Source organism: Aspergillus oryzae, chromosome 5 (genome assembly GCF_000184455.2).
Source record: "Aspergillus oryzae RIB40 DNA, chromosome 5".
Classification (NCBI taxonomy): Eukaryota; Fungi; Ascomycota; class Eurotiomycetes; order Eurotiales; family Aspergillaceae; genus Aspergillus; species Aspergillus oryzae.
Genome location: NC_036439.1, coordinates 286,030 through 305,500, shown reverse-complemented (window position 1 = coordinate 305,500; position 19,471 = coordinate 286,030). Strand labels below are relative to the sequence as shown.

Genomic DNA, 19,471 nt, shown 5'->3' with positions numbered 1-19,471 from the left:
CAAGCGACCATTGTTCCTCTTATTGGCTTGTTGTACTGCATCACGTGAAGTCGAACGGTTAGCACCCCGCGTCCCGGATTAGGCTAGCGTGATGGCTCTAGAAGCTATCAGAAATTCTTCCGCCGCCGAAAGGAGTCCGGGTCCGAGCAGAATTGTCCGACCACTCAGAAAGGCGATTGAGCAGACGAGCACCCAACAGCTCACAGAGCATCATCTCATCGCCACAGCTCCTCTATCGCATCCCCATCAATCAGACTGTCTATATGCATCTGCAATCATGAAGTTCTTCGAGAACGTATTTACTTACGATTACTCCTTCCCTGCTGTCTCTCTTGCCTACTTCCTGCGCTATCCTAACCCGTATTCTCGCCATGTCCTCACGACTGATGTTATCGATCGCTACGTCGATCCCAAGACACAGCGTCTCCATACAATTCGCCTTCATTTAAAGAAATCAAAAGTCCCCGCTGGCATACTCAAATTGCTTCCCAAGGGCATGGGAGGATCCGACAATTCCGGTCAAAGCTATATTCTAGAGACCACGGTCGTCGACCCCAAGGAAGGCTGGATGGAAAGTGAATCACGTAACATGGAATGGACTGGTATCCTCAGTGTCGTTGAGAAGCAGGTTTACCAACGTCAGCCAATTGAAGGGGCTCTTGATAGTCTCGAGGGGCTTGCCCTTGACGACAAGAGAGGCGAGCAGACGACCGTGAAGACGACCGTCACGTTCCGTTCTCGTTTCGGACAAGGAAAGCTGCTCGGAAGAAGAAAGTCAGACCCAATTGGTGACCACAATGTCGAGGCTGAAGAGGATGCGCCGAAGAGGGGCTTTTTCTCCTCTCTATCAACCGCTGGTATTCAGCGGACAATTGAACTCATTGGGGTGAAGCGGACCCGGGATGCTGTGCTTAAGAGCAAACAAGGCATGAATGTTGTCTTAGAACGTTTGCGTAGCGGTGGAATAGTCGGTGTCCTCGAGGGGATGCGCCAGGATCGGGAGGCAGCCTTTGGACCTGAAGGCCCTTGGAAGCGTGTTTGGGCCAGGGGCCATGCACATATCGAAGACGATGACTAGTTCTTCGTCGACTAACCAGGGAGCGGCGAACAATTTGGGAAACATATACGCAGCATTCGAGCATGGAGTTTTGGCGTTTGGGATTTTCTGACTGACACTCTCCTATATCTTTGACTTTGCATTCGACTCACATACTTTTCCTTTTCTTTTTTTTTTTTTTTTGTCAGCATTATCATCACATCACAAGCATGTTTTACCGGTCATGTATTGCACGAAGATGTTCTACGAAACAAAATGTCGGTTGTATATTAGGAAAGGGGCAATAGGCCGATCGGTGACTTCACTCATTTGGTGGACACCTACTGTACTATACTATGTATGAATCTTTATTCACCTTGACAAGTTTTCCCCTAAATATATTGATACTTTTGCTTTTCTTAGCTAGCTATGAACCTATCTATAAATCGCGACTTAAGCACTTCAGCCGCTGAATGATCTTGCCGGTGCAAAACGAGAATTTGTCAACTTAGTAATCCTAGCGAATTGTTTGGTGCATTCACAGCTTGGTTTCCCACCCACATCTACACTTCGGTTCTTGCAACCTCCTCTGGGGTAAACATTTGATATAAAAGGAAATTTGGATATAAAACTAAAAAGTCAGCACTTGTGGGATTAAGCAAGTTATTGGCTCAACAACCCCTCGCACGGACAGACCGAACCTTGTACACTTATTCTAGCCTCATCTAAGGCCACATTGAGACCAGAGTCATTCAGCAGCAATTCTTCCATCACCGTCTCCATATAGCAAAAGAAAATAATACAGGATTGGACAGCACTACCACGTGATACGATTCACACGAGACTCTTGTTCACAGTCCGCGTGTGGTGTGTTGTTCAATTTATGTATACTAGGACAGCGTAAAGCCGGAATGGAAAGCCGACTACCTACTCGTGCACTAAAACGGGAGAGCGACAGTCATGAACAGAGTTCCAGCTCTAAACGACCGCACGGGGCGACGATGGATCCTCTAGCTCTCAAGGACCTGGGCGAGAACCTAAAGATGCTACCTGTGCCTACGGACACCGATGACCTGGAAACGACATCGCGAAAGATGCAGGACCTCGCCAGGGTTGTTGAGCGGGGCAATAGTCTTGCACTGTGGACGGGACTCAAGCTGGCGTCGCACAGCAAGCGCAGGGATTTGGAAAGCTCAGCTAGGGCACAGATGACGGAATCCGAATGGGAGTTGTATGAGCGCTGGAAAGGAATGCAAGACACCCGCAATTACGGGGATGAGCACAATAACCAAACTGAGCAGCAGAAGCCATTGAATATTCCAGAGTTCAACTGGGATGAGAACAAAGCCCCTGTGCCAACAGGGGCTAACAGTGTTAGAAAATTTACACAGCGGGCAGCAGTCATGGACATGATCTGGGGCCACCAAGGCGCCACTCCCGAGCATGCATCGTGGCTGACTTTTAATATGCCAGCTATGCTACCCCTCATCAAAGCGATCACCAAAGTCTCCAATATTCAGAAGCACATTCAGGACACTGATCCTCTGGCTGGCAAACTGACAGACATGGAAGCTGCAGAGATTGAAACCGTGCGCAGGATAGTAGCAATCGCAGAGGGAAACAGATTACGTGAATTGGAACGGATCCGCAAGCTGGCCAAGTCCATCTGTGAGTCGGCTGCAATCATCAAGTCTCGTGCAGAGGGACTAGAGAAACTTGAGAGGTAGCATGTTCCACCGACTATTGTCGAGTCAGGGAGTATGGCCAGTGATATACCTAAGAGGCACGGAAAATGAAAAAGTGAGAGGCTTTGCTTTCAAACTTTTTTGTCGTGATCATGAACCAGTCAGTCCACGCCATGATAGATATGTAGTGTGGAAAAGGGAAACCGAGATATGAGGTCTCCTATCTCCGTTCTCAATTAGGATGCAGGTAATTACTGGATTAAGCGATTCCATATCTCTCGATACCACCAGGGAATCACCCGATGCGACCGGTAATGACGCAAGGTTCGACTGCAGTAAAAGTGACCCTAAAACGCTCGCATCCATTATTGGCCACCGGGCTCGTCGGATATTAATCTGGGTCATATCCACTCATATCCGAGGACACCAAACCCGAAGAGAAACAAATCTCCATTTTGGCTGTTGTTAAATCCTTCTCTGGCTGAATTGCGGTGTCCTCGGCTTCTGTACTTAGGCTTAAGTCTGACCTTGGCATACATTCCCAAACTCCAAAAAAGGTAATTTAGTAGGGCTAGCTGTCGGGTTCCTCCCAACTATGACGGCATCCTTTGAAAGAGATTGAAATTGTGGCCGCCAGATGACCTCATGGCCAACAATATGAGAGGAGTGGACAAGACTATTCGGTAGTATCCATCCTGTACAACCAGGCAGAAGTCAGCAGATGGCCATAGCGTGCGTACATACATACAAAGTACTGTACATACATCCCTTAGACTACTTCGAGCGTACACCGCGGTGCACGACAGAGGAGGATCTAAGCCTTTGGCCAGAATAATTGCCGTGAGAACGAGTCAGGAATGCGGTTGGTGTCCCCCGGTGTCACCGTTGGCGATATTAACCTTTCGACCCTTGTACTAGTAATATTGACAGTATTGAGCTATTCTAGCGATTTTTGCGTGAAGGTTGGAAGCTATTTCCGATGAATACTCATCAGTGATAGAATAATGACAGCTCGCGGGCGCTGCTCAGGGTTGGCTGGTGCGAAGTCGTATCTCGGCAACATGATGTAGTATTATTACTCTATTATTATTACCATTGCCATTGTTCAGGTGTTGCTAGGGCCTCTTGATCCAGGGATGGTAATCAACGCTAAGGGAACCCCGTTGGATGCCCGAAGAACTACTCCGGATAGGAGCCATAGGAGCCATAGGAACCAGAGGGAACCATGGTCGTTTGGAATTCTCAACGGAAATTAGTCGTGAAAATTTGAATACCCCATCCGATTAAGTTTGTAAGGCAGGTGAACTTCCAGCAGAAGCTGCTGTATTATTATTGTTTTTTTTTTTTTTTTTCTTCTTTTCCTTTGTGACCTCTCCTAGCTCAGATTGTATAAGATTTTGTTTTTCTATCAATACTTTCTGTCGGAAAATCTACGGCGTTCAGGGTGCGGCTGTGCAGTAGCAATAAGTAACTTAACCTCGTGTGATGTTTCGCTCAGAGAGAAACCCTGGTGGGAAGATTGCAGAAAGTTCGGTCGATGCTACACTAAAATTGATAGGTGGCAATAAATGAGATGCTGTAGTCGATAGTAACTACAGTAATAGGGACCGAGTTGAGGGGGCCAATACTCAAGAGTATCAACTTGGAACACTGGTATGAATTGTACAGTAGCACCACCGTTAGTGTGATCGAGGGTCCTGTGCAGGTGGAATTATGTACCGCGCTACTTCAAGACTGGTTGGGTTGTTTTCCCCCCCTAAACCAAGTTAGTTAACCACTCCCGTTGTTTCCCCGTCGTTAATCAGGTAAGAAAGATTTAATTAGACATTGACCCATCGAAAGGTATTATTGGCTTACTATTGTTTATGATTTCCTCTAGCTCTTTTTTATTTTTTCCCTTTGCCTCTTCAACCTGCAAATTACTCTCTGTAAGATGTGCACAATGCTCTTCTTTTTATTTTTTTTTTTTGTAACCCCCTGTTTACTGTGAAAACACACTGCAAAACCTAGTAATAAAAATGAATAATAAGTAATCAAAATCAAGTATTGCCTTTCCCGGGGGTGCCTCGGTAATGAAGGATTACTCAGATTGCTAATGACTACCTAGGTACAGTACTTCGCTGCCTTAAGTAACTCGGCTTTGAATAAGTTACATCTTACTACTACTCCGAGTAGTAGTACTTCTCTTAAAGACAGTTAGGTGGTAACTTGAGCCCGTAACAATACGGTAAGATTGCTCACTAGCTTGAATCTCAAGGTACAATTGGTGGCTGGCAGCAGACTATGTAGGCGAACCCATTGGCCCCTCCGGACCCTCAGAACCCTTGGAAGACCGAAATATGTGAGGATGCGGCGCTCTTAGTGGACGCCTCCTGGCACCCTGGGCGGATCAACCGCCGGAACTGCCGCATTCGGTGAGAAAATATGCGGGGACTGTCTGTTAGCGTCAGTGACCAAGAAGGGCCAAGAATGCCTCCTAAAACGCCAGGGAGCCAGCGAAAGATGAGTCTCCTCTGGCCAATCCGGGATCCACACTCCCTGTTTCACAGGCAAGACAATAATAAGTCGCCGGTCACAGAAGGAGAGAAGGAGAGCGAGAAAAGAGAGACTTGGGCAAGCAGCATCGTGACTGACTTGCCATTCATGAATTATTTTCTTTTTTATTTTCTTTTTTATTTTTCTTCCTTTTGCGATCCTTCATCTATCTGACATTACCTTGGAGACCTTTCTGGTGGCCCCCCCGGGTTACAGCCTCTCCTCTACTGCACGCCCATCATCAGCTGGTCTCAACCCCCCCGTTACTCCCGTGCTGAGAATCAGTCATTTTTCCCAACTAGCGGAGGGTCCCGACTCGGACCTTACTCTACTCGACTCCCCAATTCTGACAACAGGGAGCATTTCCCCTCCCTCTCTCTTCTCAGTGCGACCGCCATCTGATCTAACGTTCTTTCGAATCCCTTGACTTTCTGGTGTCAGCGGAAGGCGTTTCATGAGAGGAGGCCATTCTTTTGCTGACACGGAAAACGGTGATCTGTCGACTCTATTGACCATCTAATTCGGAGTTTAGACGGGCGAAGCGCTGAGAATAGATAACTCTCCCCTTCACACTTTCGGGTCCTTCTGCTATTTGGAATCGCCGGACGCGTCTATTATGTTCTAAAGATTATCCAACGCTATTTTCGTGCAAGACTTCAGTGGTGTCACATCCCTTCAACCACCATCGACCTCCCTTTTACCACCAACCCGGTTATGAGCATGCCAGTTGTGCTGGCCGCTGCTCCTCTATTATCGCTGCGCGTCTGAGCCTACTCGGTCATCCCTACGGAGACAGCTCTACTTCAATAATCCTTGGCTTCCAAATGGCGGACCCTTGGGGAATGAGGTCGACATTCCGACCATGTCTGGTTCTATTGGCGATGTTGTCAACAATTCTGCAACCGGGCCTCGCTCAGATCTGTTCTTTCTGGGATGGTGGATGTGTTGATCCCTATGCCCAGACAGCAGTTTCCTTCGATTTTTCTCCTCTCTTCTTGGACGATCTTACACTATATTACGCATATGACGCCAACTCTCGGGGTAAGGGTAACGAACCGATGACTAAAGCTAGTTTTTGGATGGGATATGCAGCACATCATGTTGATAGCTCAGCTATCACCACAAATCGCACATTGGAGGTTGGCTTGCGTGTGGGGAACCTGACAGGTACCCCTTCCGGGGGGACTAATGGATGCGACGGTGTTTGGGGACCGCAATGCTCGATGAATCTCAAGGAGACCTTCAAGGAAGCAATCTATCAACTCTCCGCCAAGGGAGAATATTACACCTTCCCCCTGGATACTGTGTTACACGAAATGCTCGTCAACCCTCCCTCTCTTCCCAACTGCCCACCGCCTTTCTTCGATGTCCAGAGAATTCCTGTTAAGCGTACGTGAAGGTCCCTTGCCTCATAGGCTACCGGTCTTCTTTGCTCTGTTACTTACACTCTTGCCAGCGTTCGCCTCGGAGACGGTAAATGACAAGGTCGCTATGATGTCAACTTCTGGTTCTAGCGATGACCCCTGGAAGACATGGTATATCGACAATATGACCGCGAAACAACAAGCAGACCAAGTGGCTGTTGCCATCATCAGCCGAAGCCCGTCATACGACAGTCCACCCCTGAAGAGCAAAGATGATGTTCAAGTAGAACTAGTATGCCTTCAGGCTCCTTCAACAGGGAGTTCGTCATCAAACCAAGATTCCACGTAGGGTTCTCGAAGTCACGTCTGAATATTCTTTTATACACTCTTTGGACCACAAGTTGTATAACTTTGGTGGCCATACTAATAGCACCTTGCTGCATTCCACCACTCTTCGCTTGCATGTCTACCACTTGTCATGCCGCAGAACAATTTACTGTTAAAGAAGAGAATTGCTAGATCTACTCACGATCTATGCCCGTCCGCAGCAGGCTCTTGATTTCCCGGGCCATGTCTGTCATCGCATCGAAGTTCGATGCGATCTGACTGTTTTGTCGCCTTGCTCTAGGGACCACAACATTGAAATTAATCGCTGGCATGGGCTACAAATTCCGGCATGGGAAATCACGATCATTACTCGGCTCCACTTCTGGACATTTGGAAATGATTCAGTCCTAATATACGTTTCCAATATACCATCAATTCTCGAAAACTTGATATAGTCACATGGGAGTTGCAATTAAGCTGCACCCAGGACAGACCTTTTCGGACGCGGTATCCTTTCAAGAAATATGTTCTTGGAACTTGGTATACTGGTTAAATTATATATCGAATTAGGACAAAGAGAAATGCTCTCCGCTTTTGGGCAATCGTGCCACACTTATTGATCGGATTTCCCCCGTGGGCCCACGGCCGACCGGACCGGGTCTTGAAGGAAGCCCTCGGTGCTATTATGCCCTTATCACAACGTCGGCCAATCCATCTGTATTGGTTTCAAATTACCCGGACCACGGAAATCCTCCAAGATCTCGGCCTGTTCGCTCAAAAGTATCCGATCGACTTGGGTACCGATTTGAGCCAAACTCCTCATTCGTGCTAGATCCTCTGGATTGCGCTTATCGCCACGAGCAGTCGTATTTTTCTCCCAGTGTCCCTTGGAAAAGGCTATCAAGGTCGTGATATGCTTCCGCGAAATATCGAAAACCAATGAACAGACGGTGCCGGTTTCCTCGAGCCAGTTACACTGCCATAACTCACCGGGCCGGATGCATTGGTATGTGGCCGATTGAAACGCCGAACGCCCCGCCATGGGGCCCCCATGAATGGCATAGTTTATGCGGTCCTCGTTGTAGAACCACATTTCATAGCGCCATTTCTCTGGATTTCCCTCCGTATCCTGCGCTGCATAGTCATATATCAAATGACGATCGCGAATGTCTTCATCGAAGGTGGATCCTTGTAAAGAAGGAAGAACCGGCATTTTGAAGACAACGATGTGTTTAGTCTAGATCCTGGAGCACAAGCGCGAAAGCGATACGAGGGAAAAGTTACCTCGGGTAAATTAGAATAATATATTCATTTTGGGTTCTTTAAAAATAGTCTTTAACCACTATGGTGAACTTAAAGTTGTCTACCTACGTAACCACTTCGCCGAAGAGCCCACAACATATGTAGATGGGGCAACCAGTGGCTAAGCACTCCCGAACCCTTAAAATCTCTCAGAGAGTTTCTTCATCACCTCGGGATCCCATGACATCATGATCTAGCCGTTAGCCCCAAGATGATAATCGCGTCGATCCTGAGCTTGGTCACTCCCGAGACAATGGATCTCCGCCTGAATGGGTCCCTGGCAATCGAATCATGATTGAATGATGAGTTGGTAGCCGAACCTGAACCTGGAATGGAGTTTCAGGCTGTAATTATCCATTGCATCGTCGTGAAACACATTGGCTTTAGTGGAGTGAGTAGATATATATCTTGCTCAGGGCTGTTGCTGGTGTCGATCACGTAATCCAGTGATAGGGCTGGAGTAAATATATATATCTAGTGCTCGTTTTGGATTGAGGGCATAGTACTCTCCTCAATATACAATTAAACACCAGGAAATATTATAGATTCATATATTCTCTTTTTTAAAAATCACGCCTACTTATCTCCTGTACTTTAGAGTCCTTCTGTAGTTTCTTTTATAAGCCTGAGGCGAGATACTGTATATTTTACAAGACTAACCAGACTCACACCCACATATAGGCTCGAGAGCTGTACAGCGACATGCTTTCATTCAAGAATATTAATCCAACCTTGAAAGATAAGAGTCACATAAATAAGATTCAAAGTCCTTGAGAACTTTAAAGTTCAATAGCTAGGCTACTAGGTAGCTTTCGATCAAGGGGCCCATCAACCTATGTTTTGCACGTCAAGTTCCGACCATGGAGACATTGGTGAGAGGGCACAAGATAATAACGAAAGAAAGCCAGGAGAGTAATAGAGAGCCATTGATGCTAGAACTACTATTAGCATACATAAAAGCTGACGAAAAAAGGTACAAAAACTGTGATGGGCTGAATTCGACCAATCATATTTCGCGATTCCTTAAGGTACCCATGGGTACTGCAAACCCTCCTTAGTATCTATGTACTTTACCTTCTATACGTCCCTATGTCCAATATCATGATGATTATCCATGTGTATAATTGAGTCTGAATTGCTCAATTTCCCTGCTTCGTAGTATGTCCGTACTAGCTGTGACGCTTTCTCCACAAATTTCATTTCCCCAACCTCACTGTGTCCAGTCGATCTAAAGATCAGCGCCACGTGCATCCCTTTTCCAGATAAGGAAGAGTCAATACCTGCAGTGCTCAACAACTACCTCCCGCCCCTATATAATTATGATGCTTTCCGCAAATTCAATCGCCATGCTGATAGTCACACGTCTTACTCGCTGTGACCACATTGTTAGGGGTCGTGGGCGTCGTCTCGTCTCGCCTCAATTGTATCTGATATAGCGAACAATCGGTGCTTATCGGACTCATGGTTTACGCGTCTCATTTTATAACAATGCAGGCCGTTCTGGCCGGCGTCAGCACAAACCTGGCTGATGCTCTTGCTGCCTCGTCGCTGCCTGGGGCTCCGTCTTATGTAGCCCCAGCTGGCTTTCCGACCAGTGCCTTCTCGTATGTTTCAATTGTTCAAACGCAGTACCGATTTGAAGAAAAATACTCACAACTCTTGATCTAGATCTTATTATTATCTACCTGCAGAGCCAACCCAAGAGCCGCAACCAATTATTCATGATCCTATATTGAATATCACGTTCCCTTATGACTTGACGAATCCTGATACCATCCCGAAGGAGAATAACGACCCTGTTTTCTTCCCAGAGCCATCTGTAAATCTATCGGAGCCCCAACAACAGGCATTGGTTCACGGGGTAGTGGCCAATGTTACCCGCATCATCGCTGCGAACAATACGAACAGTAACTGCACCACTTGCAAGGCAGCTTTGGCCGCGGCTAAACCGGCTGCTTTGTTTGCGCCAACAATAGTGCCCGAAACGTTGATCTCTCTATGCAAAAAGTTCAAGTTCGCCTCGGACGATGCATGTGAAAAGAAGTACACGGCGAGTGCGTTTGGAGCGATTTGGACTCAAGTCCTAGCCTATGCAGACGTTCAGGGTCTAGACGGAGACTACATATGCAATTCCCTGAGCAGCACTTTCTGCAGTCAGCCTGTGACGAACCCGTTAAACGTGTCGGATTGGTTCCCAAAGCCAAAGCCGGCAAACCCACGCGTTCCTAGTCCTAGTGGTGAGCGGATTAAGGTGCTGCACTTGTCGGATTTTCATCTGGACCCACGTTACTCCGTGAATTCTGAGGCAAACTGCTCATCGGGCATGTGTTGCCGAAGCAATCTCTTCAACTCGTATTCAGAAAACCAGGTTCTCCTTCCTGCTTCTGTCTATGGGTCCTACAAATGTGATACACCATATGACCTTGGTCTTGCCGCCCTGGAAGCTGTTGGACCTTTGACTGGAACTGACAAGGACAAGAATCCTTTGGCCTTCACCTTGTATACAGGAGATTTAGTCTCGCATGACGACCCCGCTACTCAAGTTGATCGGGCCTATACTCAATACACAGAAACTAGTGTATATGGTATGCTGAAGTCATACCTCTCAGGGCCAGTCTTCGCTGCTTTGGGCAACCACGATACCAGCCCTGAGAACATTGAATCTCCACACAGCCTTCCAGGACCATTGGGCCAGCAACAGAGCTGGAACTATGATCATGTTGCAGGGCTGTGGCGACACGAAGGGTGGATTGATGAAGCCGCTGTCCAGGAAGCCAAGCTTCACTATGGGGCATACAGCATTAAAACCCATCATGGTTTGCGCATTATCACGTTCAACACAGGTAAGTCAGTCACCAGGACCTTAATAGTGCGATTCACTGACGTGTGACTTGAAGATTTCTGGTATAAGTCTAATTATTTAAATTTCATCAACATAACAAATCCTGACAACTCCGGTATCTTTGCTTGGATGATCTCCGAGCTTCAGGAAGCAGAGGACCGTGGCGAGCGTGTTTGGCTTGTTGGCCATGTTCTCTCTGGATGGGATGGGTCCAACCCTCTCCCTGATCCCACGAATCTCTTCTACCAGATTGTAGACCGCTACTCCCCTCATGTTATTGCAAACATATTCTTCGGCCACACGCATGAAGATCAATTCATGGTATACTACGCGAACAACGGCACAGTTCAGAATGCCGAAAATGCTTTGACCACTGGCTGGATTGGACCCAGCGTAACCCCTTTGACAAATCTTAACAGCGGCTTCCGATTGTACGAAGTGGATACAGGGGATTTCAACATCTACGAAGCATACACCTTCTTCAGCAACGTGTCTGACTTCAGCTCTCTCACGGAGACGGGACCGGTATATCAGTTCGAATATTCTACACGGGAAACGTATGGCTCTGCCGCTGGGTGGGACAAGGAGGCCCCCCTGAATGCAACGTTCTGGCATCAAGTTACCGAGGCTATGGAGAGGGACGGAGACCTAGTAACCCAGCAAAACGAACTACAGGGTAAGATGAGCGTTAAGAGTCCCAAGTGCACAACTGCGGAGTGCTGGAAGGCCAAGATCTGCTACATGAGGAGCGGAAGTGTGGCCCTCGGCAAGCAATGTACCCAAGGGTGAGTCTACCACATTGATCCACACAACATGGTATACTGACAGAGGAGGTAGGTACGGGTCTGTGCAAAGCGCATTTACGCCATCTACAAAGTAAAGCTATACATATGTAAGCACATTGTTGTATGGATCTTCTACAAGTACGCGAGGAACCACATTTACTCGCTTTTCCAGCACTTAATGTACTGTATACATGTATCATTTGCCATTTTCTATGACAACACAGCAGCAATACTTAGATAAACTTTCTCTGTGTTCACCTCGTCCGAGATCATAGAAACTCAATGTATAGGTTTCGGGCATCATATGAGCTCTTGTTGGGAGTTAGCGCCGCGTTATTGAGTGACTGCGGAGACTTCGTAAAGTAACCCTAAAGTATGCCATAAGGAGTGGTCTAGGAACGAGCCGATTATCTCATATTGAACTGGTGTGGTTCAGAAGACAGCCGAGTGCCTAGACCATGACTGCCGAGTCACGCCACTGGCGCTTCCATATAGCTGAGCTAGATCCTTTCTAATATTAATGAGGCTCGTTCGTCCACATTGTCTTCAGTATGAACGAATGCCTTCATGATGCAAAACTGGGGTCTTTACTAGGGTGAGCTGGCAAACAGGATTCTTCTGATTCTGGAGCTATGGTACTGAGTATAGGAATACATGAAGAAATCCTTATCTCAATTGAAGCTAACTATATGCGTCGAAGCTAGAACAGGCCATGACTGGTAAAGGGGGAATCGATGTCAGAGGACCCTGGATCTCTTGGGGGAGTATAGGGTTTCATTGGGCGACAGGTCGCCTACCTTTGGAACCTATCGTCATTGGGGTCGGTTTAAGTTTTGGACTTTCATCGAGAGTTAGAGGGAATGGTGACGGCATTTACGTTTCATGTCGGATCGAGGCGGAAGATCGCATAGGATGATGGGCCGACGAAGTTGCACAGAGCACCGCCTTGCCTGCATGAGGCGCTTCTCTGATATTTTGTTGTTATAGGATGTATACTATAGCAGGCCAGCGCTAAGAATAAGTGATAGGCACTGCAGAAATGCCTGACAACTGTTTCTCAAGGAGGCGCGGTTGGATATTCTCCGAGGTGAACTAGGTAGTATATAATGTAGGATACCATCATTTAGTAACTCTTTCTCTCAGAGAGTGGTTGCTAATCCACTATCCATTTAGAAATTTTTTTTTTTATTTGCGTTGGTGGTGATTTCATGATTCGCATGACGTCGCAGCCATCCCGCAGCATATCGTCATCGCCCGCCCTCCCGAACATTCCGCTCATACAATATCAACCCCATCATCCCTAGAATCCTTTTTACTTTTGCCAATCTATCTTCGACTAGCTCCACAAACATTGCGCCTTTTTAGCGCCTGAGACAGTTTCTCTCTGCTGCGAATACCCTACACAATCGACGCGGTTCACCGTACGCGACTGTCCGAGACTAAACGTATTCACCAACGTATACAAAGCCTAAGCTGTCGAAATGGCTATGAACGCGATTCAGCTCGGCCTTCGGCTGTGGGAGGTATGTCGCTCTTGATAGTGACGGGAGTCCCAATATCGCACCTAGTACCACAGAATTATCTAACAAGATGCGCTTTGAAACAGTTCCTATGGACCCTGCTGGTCATGGCCCTCGTTGGTAACATGATCGCCGATTCATTTAGCGGAAACCCTGCGACCGTCAACTATGCCATGTTTGTGTCGGCATTTTCCATGTTCTCGCTGTTCTACTTGGTGCCAGCGTCCTTTAATCTCGACTGGGCGATCCACCCGATCATCATGATCGTCTTGGACACTCTCAATGCGATTTTCTTCCTTACGGCCGGTATCGCATTGGCCGCTAGGCTCGAGGCCCACAGCTGCAGCAACAACGTACGTGTGATCAATGAAGCTCGGGATCTGAGATGCACATCGATCGCAGCAGGATTCGTGCTATCGGCAGACCCACCCACTATTGAGATCCACCGGCTGATTGTCGATCATCTAGGAATACACTCTCAACAACGAGATTACCAATGGCTCCGTGCACCGCGAGAAACGTTGCCGTGAGGCGCAGGCATCCACTGCCTTCCTTTGGCTCGCCTGGGCTGGATACACGGCTTCCATCGCCCTTTCATCCTTGGCCGCCCGCCGATCCGTCAACCTTCGCCCCCGGACGGGTCCCGCCCGTGGAGCCCGTCCCAGCATGGCCCAGGTCTAAAGAGAGGAAGCCTAGGGAGTAGGGTAAGGTGGTCATGTTTGGGAATCTGCTATAAAGAACTAACCGTGTTGCTTTCCGCAGGATCTACGGTGCCAGCTGCTTGGTATTCTATGATCTTACCTGTGCGACTAGACATGAGTCAATACTTCATGTTCTTAGTCAATAATTGCAGGACATGTATACGTTGTCAAACGCCTTGAAAACGCCGTCAATTTATGAGAACGACCAACCGTACCTCGCGGCAATGTGAAAAATGACTATTCCAGCATTTCTATACTAATTACATACATCAGTTAATAATACTCTAGGGCTTGGTGATGGAGTTGTGGAATTGTTTTTGTATATTCTCTCTAGCTGTTGGCAGGAAGCTAAGAGCGGGATGGATATGGAGTATAATGAATAACAAGAGATGGAGAATGATTGGGTGAATCGGAGAAGGTTGGAGTTTTGTATCTGTTTTGCTGTATGTTCGAATATCGTAATGTTATATGAAGCTTGATTTTAATTTTCCTATAATCAGTTGTAGACACAGGTGTGAACTACGTATGAACACGTGTATAGGTAGTATAGCAAAGTGGAGGGTCAAATTTCCCTTTACGTTCAATCGATCTGATAGCTCTTGAGTCACGATTCTCGCCCCACTGGTGCTCTCTTTCAAGCACTCATAACACTGGCTGTATCCAAATGTCATACAATTGAAACTGATCAATTTATAAACGCCTTAAACCAGGAAGACAGCCCTGCACACAGCCTTAGAGAATTGATAGCTCAACATCGGCACTCTGTGGCTGCACGGTTACGATGCCGGTCTTTCGGACCTCTTCATTCGCCTCTCCAAAGTACCGTCCGGAACGAAAGCTGTTTAAACATTAGTGTCGAGCCAGGATGCCGTCATAATAACTTGCAGTCGGTCGTCACTCACCTCCAGTGAAGATTAGCTTTGACAACATTTTGTACTCCACGAATGTATTGTTGGACCTCCGAATCGACACTCTGGCCCCAACTGGGTAGGTCTGCTAGCGCAAGGTACCAGTCATGATAACAAGAAAGGAGCATACCACCAATGTGGTCAAAGGCCATCTGTGCGGGCATTCCCGCTCGTCGACAAATGGCAACCATGTTATGAGCTACACCTTCTTTCTACAATTCCAGTACGTCAGCAGAGATATCCCGGACGAACTGGCTTTGTAGATCTTTCATAGGTACTGACCTCTTCTTTGCAATACGAGAGAATGTCGTTTTGACTATGGTCGTTGAGTTTTCAGTCCATCTCTCTTTTGGGTCAACACTCACAGTAGGACTAGGTCAATTCCTATTCTTTCTATCTCTTTGATGCTTCTAGTCTCGAAGACTGAGTCTGGGATATGGAGTTTGTGACCATACCTGCTCAGTGTTAACGGTATTGCGTGAATATACCTTGAGTGACTGCGGGGACGTACTCAACTAGGGCAAAGAGAGGTGAAACTCCGGCAGACTGTCTGCGTAATGCGAGCATCTCGTCGAGTGTGGGGTATTCACCCCTAGAACAACTATGAACTTGTTCGATGGCTCCGTTACAATAATCTCTCATCGCCTTTGCAAACCTGCGACGGACACCTTGAATATTCATTAGTCGGGGCCACGGGTGTCGCAGCGTTAAGGATCATACCGATTGGAGTAGCCTATGCAGGTTAGCAAATCTCTCCTGGCAAGCAGAAAAAGGCAAGAAAGTAGCCGGTACTTACCTTGGCAAGGCGACGCCATACGGAATTATGGACTTGAACCAGAGGGTGCTCTTCGCTATCGTCTGACACAGTCCTATCATCCTGCATACCATTTAGGAGACTGTTGACCAATTGTTGAGCTTGTATGGGGTCATCCTTTAGGCCTCCATTGTCGAACACTGGAGAGATATGGCTTAGTATTTTGACCAGAAAGACAATCACCGCAAAGCTCACTATCATCAAACGGGAAGACCTGGTTGCGATACCAAACGGCACAGGTTAGCAGTGATACCTTCAAAGGGCATTTATCGTGTCAGGGTTAATACACATACCCAGTTGCCCCAATCGCATATCGTCTGAAATTCCAAACGCGAAGCATCTGGTACTACGATTGAGCAAAAGTACGAAAAATCACAGTTTGTGATAACCCTTCGAGTCCTGTCGCCAAATGCACATATTCTGCAATGCACCCGTTTAGCGCTGCATGTTGTTTCTTCTGGAGGACATACTGACCTTGCTATCCATAACTCGGACTCCTCTTTTACCCTCTCATAATACGTGTTCGTTGCTGGCTTTTCTGATAAGAAGAGCACAAACATGTTAGGAAGGCGTACGGACACATGGGCATCTCGACGCGCATTCTTCCCCATTGGCAATATCAATTCGTCAGAAAGTCGTGGGATCTCCATGGTAAAGACAAAAACCCAATGAAAAATTGGTGTGCAAATTGAGACAGCCTCTAATTAGTGAAAGAAAACAGGTACCCTGTTAGCTGCTACCGCCCTTAAATACTGCGATTATGATGATACTCATTTTCCAAGCAAGACTAGTCATCCCTTGAACCATTGCCAAATGCGCAGAAAACCCTGAATGATGTCAAGGTCTACCTAGAAAAGACAATCCCGGGCCACGGGTTACATCGATTATGTGTTTTCCAGGAAAGTCCATTACCGAATTCTGCTACCTGCAGACAAAAGAAAGAAGGTGGATTAGTTGATAGTCATATAGTTCACTAATGATTATCCCAATATTACCGCAAGTACTTCGCCACAGTGGCTGATGATCCTGCACTATCGATCTTTAGATCGGGATCTCGTTCATGATGATCGTGGTTCCTTATTCAAGCCATATCTGAGACTTTATTGTTGCCTCAAACTAATTCGATCTATTGAATTATAGGCCTGAGCGGATCTCTTATCCGGCCTCCGACACGATGGTTGACTCTGTCGAGTGGGGAACCGTTCACCATTAATGGATTTAGCGCGCTTTATGGAGCATCGACCAAGTCATGGTTCTGTGTGCAGTTCCAGTGGAATGGTACAGCCACGTATAGTTGCGCGTGGATATCGATTTCTTTCATAGGATTTTCTTATCATCCCATCCTCCCGTCAGCCAATGCAATGTTGGCCAATGTCCTCCTCGGAAAAAGCAATACAACACCTTGATCCCTATACGTAGTTCCACACGATTGGACTGCAATGACGATCGGGGCTGATCTGCGAAGTTTATAATCTCTCTTTCTGGTCTCGGATGGCCTCCGAATGCAAAACTAACATTTGTCATACACAGCGCACTTCATGGCACTAAAGCCTGACGAATGTGGGGGCATAACAGAGCTTGGGTCGTTCTGGGGATGTGTAGAAGGACAGATTCGGCCGGATGTCGTCTGAACTTGACAGTGCAGATGTAATATTGGCTCTATAGCAAGTAGATGAGCATAAATTCCAGCATTCTGCCCTCAATAGCCCGAAAATGCTCCCAGCTTTGTTTACATTGATATACTCGAGTTTTTCCTCAAGTCATTAACGATATGAACACCACTCTACCCCCTAACTCTAGCCCTGGCGACCATGTCCGCAAATGGGGCTACTCTTTTACTTGGACGGATAGCCATCTCGCCAGAGAGAAGACAGAGCCTCTGCGTCAGCAGTTTGATACATTGGGTGCTGCTGCCCTGGAACGGCTTCAGTTTATACGATCTTCATTGCTAGAAGATAGCAAAGCAAAAGGGACCAGTCCTCCTTCAAATGATCTTTACACTATTCTCCGAGACCATCATAGGAAGGATGCGGTCTTAACTCGATTCTGGAACGAAACTCATACAGTCCCAGACTGGGTTAACTGGGAGCAACTTGAGCGAGGCCAGCGGTTTTTGCATCGCTATATAATTGCCAACATTGTTGGCTTTGCATTACAGTGATTTGTGGCAGAAAATTCTGTAATACTCCTTTTGACCATTAGGAAATCCATTGAACAGTGTACGACTGACTAGGATTCTACGTTAAGGCGGCCTCCAGCGTCGTGGAAGTCCTCGTCCGGACTGGCAGCTTCTCGACCCGTATGTTGCTAAAAAGATTACTCGAGACCTTCCAATGGTTGATCCAAGTCACTCACAACCTCGCTACCATCCAACCTGGCGGCGAAGGCCATATTGCAACCGTCCGGGTCCGACTTCTCCATTCATCCGTCCGACAGCGTATCCTGCATCTATGTCGCACAAAACCTCACTACTTCGATATTGACCATTATGGTGCTCCCGTCAACACATTAGATAGTATCCACTCCATCAGTACTTTCTGCTGCAATCCAATGTGGCTCCAACTGCCTAGGTTTAAGATCAACCCTTCCCCCGATGAAGTCAAAGACTACATCGCCCTCTTTCGATACCTTGGTTACCTTCTCGGAACACCAACATCATACTTCGAGACGGTGGAGAAGAGCAAGCACACAATGGAGAGTATGGTCGCCCACGAGCTGCATACCACGGAGACGTCACGCGTGGTCGCTTATAACTTTGTCGAATGCGTGTCGAACCTCCCTGCCCCGTTCCATGTCTCGAGGAAGTTCATCGAGGCTGGTAGTCGGTGGATCAACGGGGACGAGATCTGCGACGAGCTTGAGCTCGGGAAGCCCGGGTTCTTATACTACTTTATGTTTGCCGGTTACAGTGTTCTTGTTCTAGGGCTTGCTTGGCTGCAACGGACGATTCCTATGTTTGATGGTTTTATGATCAAGGTATATTTTACAAGTCTCGCGTCCTGAGTGATTTAGTTGTGCTAAGTTTTATATACCAGCTCTCACGAGACCTCTTGTATCAGGGGATAGTGCTACGAGAGCGCACTCGTTTTGACTTCAAACATATCCCGCGCGTGGGCAAAACGATCGGGAGAGAGAAATACAGCTCCGGTGAAGACAATCGGCCTCGGAAGGCGTGCAAGTATCCTCCATATTTGAATGATACTTTCTATGATATCACAGATATAGGGCATCTTGAGCTGGTGTGTCTTAGTGTGGCTCTTTTCGCCGGGGGACTATTGACTGGGTGTGTGATCAAGAGCGGACTATGGGCTTACAGTCAGATACAGGATTTAACTATGTAGGGATGAGGGATTCAACATGGTTTAGCTAGTGAACAGGATCAGTGGGCTATATGGGGCATATTATACTCCGTATGTTGCCTTATATGGTGTGGGTGTATTCGATTGGGATATGGGCCCTGAGTATAGTGGGTATGGTGAAATATATTTCTTGTTGCCAGAGTTCTACGCAGGAAGACAAATCGAGTAATGCCCCACTTCACTGTTTCGTTGTAGCAATTAAGCCAATTTTATGAACACTCAGCCGACATTATACCATTCTGATATACTCCGGCATCTGCCCTGTCGGGCTTTGATCTTTGAGTTCAATAGTT

General features: G+C 47.1%; 9 protein-coding genes across 9 annotated transcripts; 7 read left to right on the top strand and 2 right to left on the bottom strand.

The window, feature by feature from the left end:
* Positions 1-277: 277 nt before the first annotated feature.
* Positions 278-1,078, top strand: AO090701000784 (MSF1 domain protein; the record flags this gene model as incomplete). Its single annotated transcript, XM_001823525.3, has 1 exon — positions 278-1,078. The coding sequence occupies one exon, from the start codon at positions 278-280 to the stop codon at positions 1,076-1,078; it is 801 nt and encodes a 266-aa protein (XP_001823577.1).
* An 869-nt stretch (positions 1,079-1,947) lies between these two features.
* AO090701000786 (uncharacterized protein) lies at positions 1,948-3,116 on the top strand (the record flags this gene model as incomplete). The annotated part of the gene is made up of 2 exons (XM_023237152.1): positions 1,948-2,704; positions 3,013-3,116. 2 exons carry the CDS (start codon positions 1,948-1,950, stop codon positions 3,114-3,116), a joined length of 861 nt encoding a protein of 286 aa, XP_023092286.1.
* A 2,964-nt stretch (positions 3,117-6,080) lies between these two features.
* Positions 6,081-6,653, top strand: AO090701000787 (uncharacterized protein; the record flags this gene model as incomplete). The annotated part of the gene is made up of 1 exon (XM_001823527.3): positions 6,081-6,653. The coding sequence occupies one exon, from the start codon at positions 6,081-6,083 to the stop codon at positions 6,651-6,653; it is 573 nt and encodes a 190-aa protein (XP_001823579.3).
* Positions 6,654-7,313: 660 nt separating this feature from the next.
* On the bottom strand, positions 7,314-8,160 carry AO090701000788 (uncharacterized protein; the record flags this gene model as incomplete). Its single annotated transcript, XM_023237151.1, has 2 exons — positions 7,314-7,354; positions 7,683-8,160. 2 exons carry the CDS (start codon positions 8,158-8,160, stop codon positions 7,314-7,316), a joined length of 519 nt encoding a protein of 172 aa, XP_023092287.1.
* Positions 8,161-9,737: 1,577 nt separating this feature from the next.
* AO090701000789 (PPN1 endopolyphosphatase family protein) lies at positions 9,738-11,971 on the top strand (the record flags this gene model as incomplete). Its single annotated transcript, XM_001823529.1, has 4 exons — positions 9,738-9,853; positions 9,918-11,092; positions 11,147-11,876; positions 11,929-11,971. 4 exons carry the CDS (start codon positions 9,738-9,740, stop codon positions 11,969-11,971), a joined length of 2,064 nt encoding a protein of 687 aa, XP_001823581.1.
* Positions 11,972-13,357: 1,386 nt separating this feature from the next.
* On the top strand, positions 13,358-13,780 carry AO090701000790 (MARVEL domain-containing protein; the record flags this gene model as incomplete). Its single annotated transcript, XM_023237150.1, is given in 3 exon segments — positions 13,358-13,399; positions 13,483-13,749; positions 13,769-13,780. 3 exon segments carry the CDS (start codon positions 13,358-13,360, stop codon positions 13,778-13,780), a joined length of 321 nt encoding a protein of 106 aa, XP_023092288.1.
* A 1,049-nt stretch (positions 13,781-14,829) lies between these two features.
* AO090701000791 (uncharacterized protein) lies at positions 14,830-15,196 on the bottom strand (the record flags this gene model as incomplete). The annotated part of the gene is made up of 2 exons (XM_001823531.3): positions 14,830-14,935; positions 15,000-15,196. The coding sequence occupies 2 exons, from the start codon at positions 15,194-15,196 to the stop codon at positions 14,830-14,832; spliced, it is 303 nt and encodes a 100-aa protein (XP_001823583.3).
* Positions 15,197-17,590: 2,394 nt separating this feature from the next.
* Positions 17,591-18,033, top strand: AO090701000793 (uncharacterized protein; the record flags this gene model as incomplete). Its single annotated transcript, XM_023237149.1, has 2 exons — positions 17,591-17,959; positions 18,022-18,033. 2 exons carry the CDS (start codon positions 17,591-17,593, stop codon positions 18,031-18,033), a joined length of 381 nt encoding a protein of 126 aa, XP_023092289.1.
* Positions 18,034-18,120: 87 nt separating this feature from the next.
* AO090701000794 (oxygenase MpaB family protein) lies at positions 18,121-19,014 on the top strand (the record flags this gene model as incomplete). The annotated part of the gene is made up of 2 exons (XM_023237148.1): positions 18,121-18,795; positions 18,886-19,014. 2 exons carry the CDS (start codon positions 18,121-18,123, stop codon positions 19,012-19,014), a joined length of 804 nt encoding a protein of 267 aa, XP_023092290.1.
* Between the last annotated feature and the right edge of the window lie 457 nt (positions 19,015-19,471).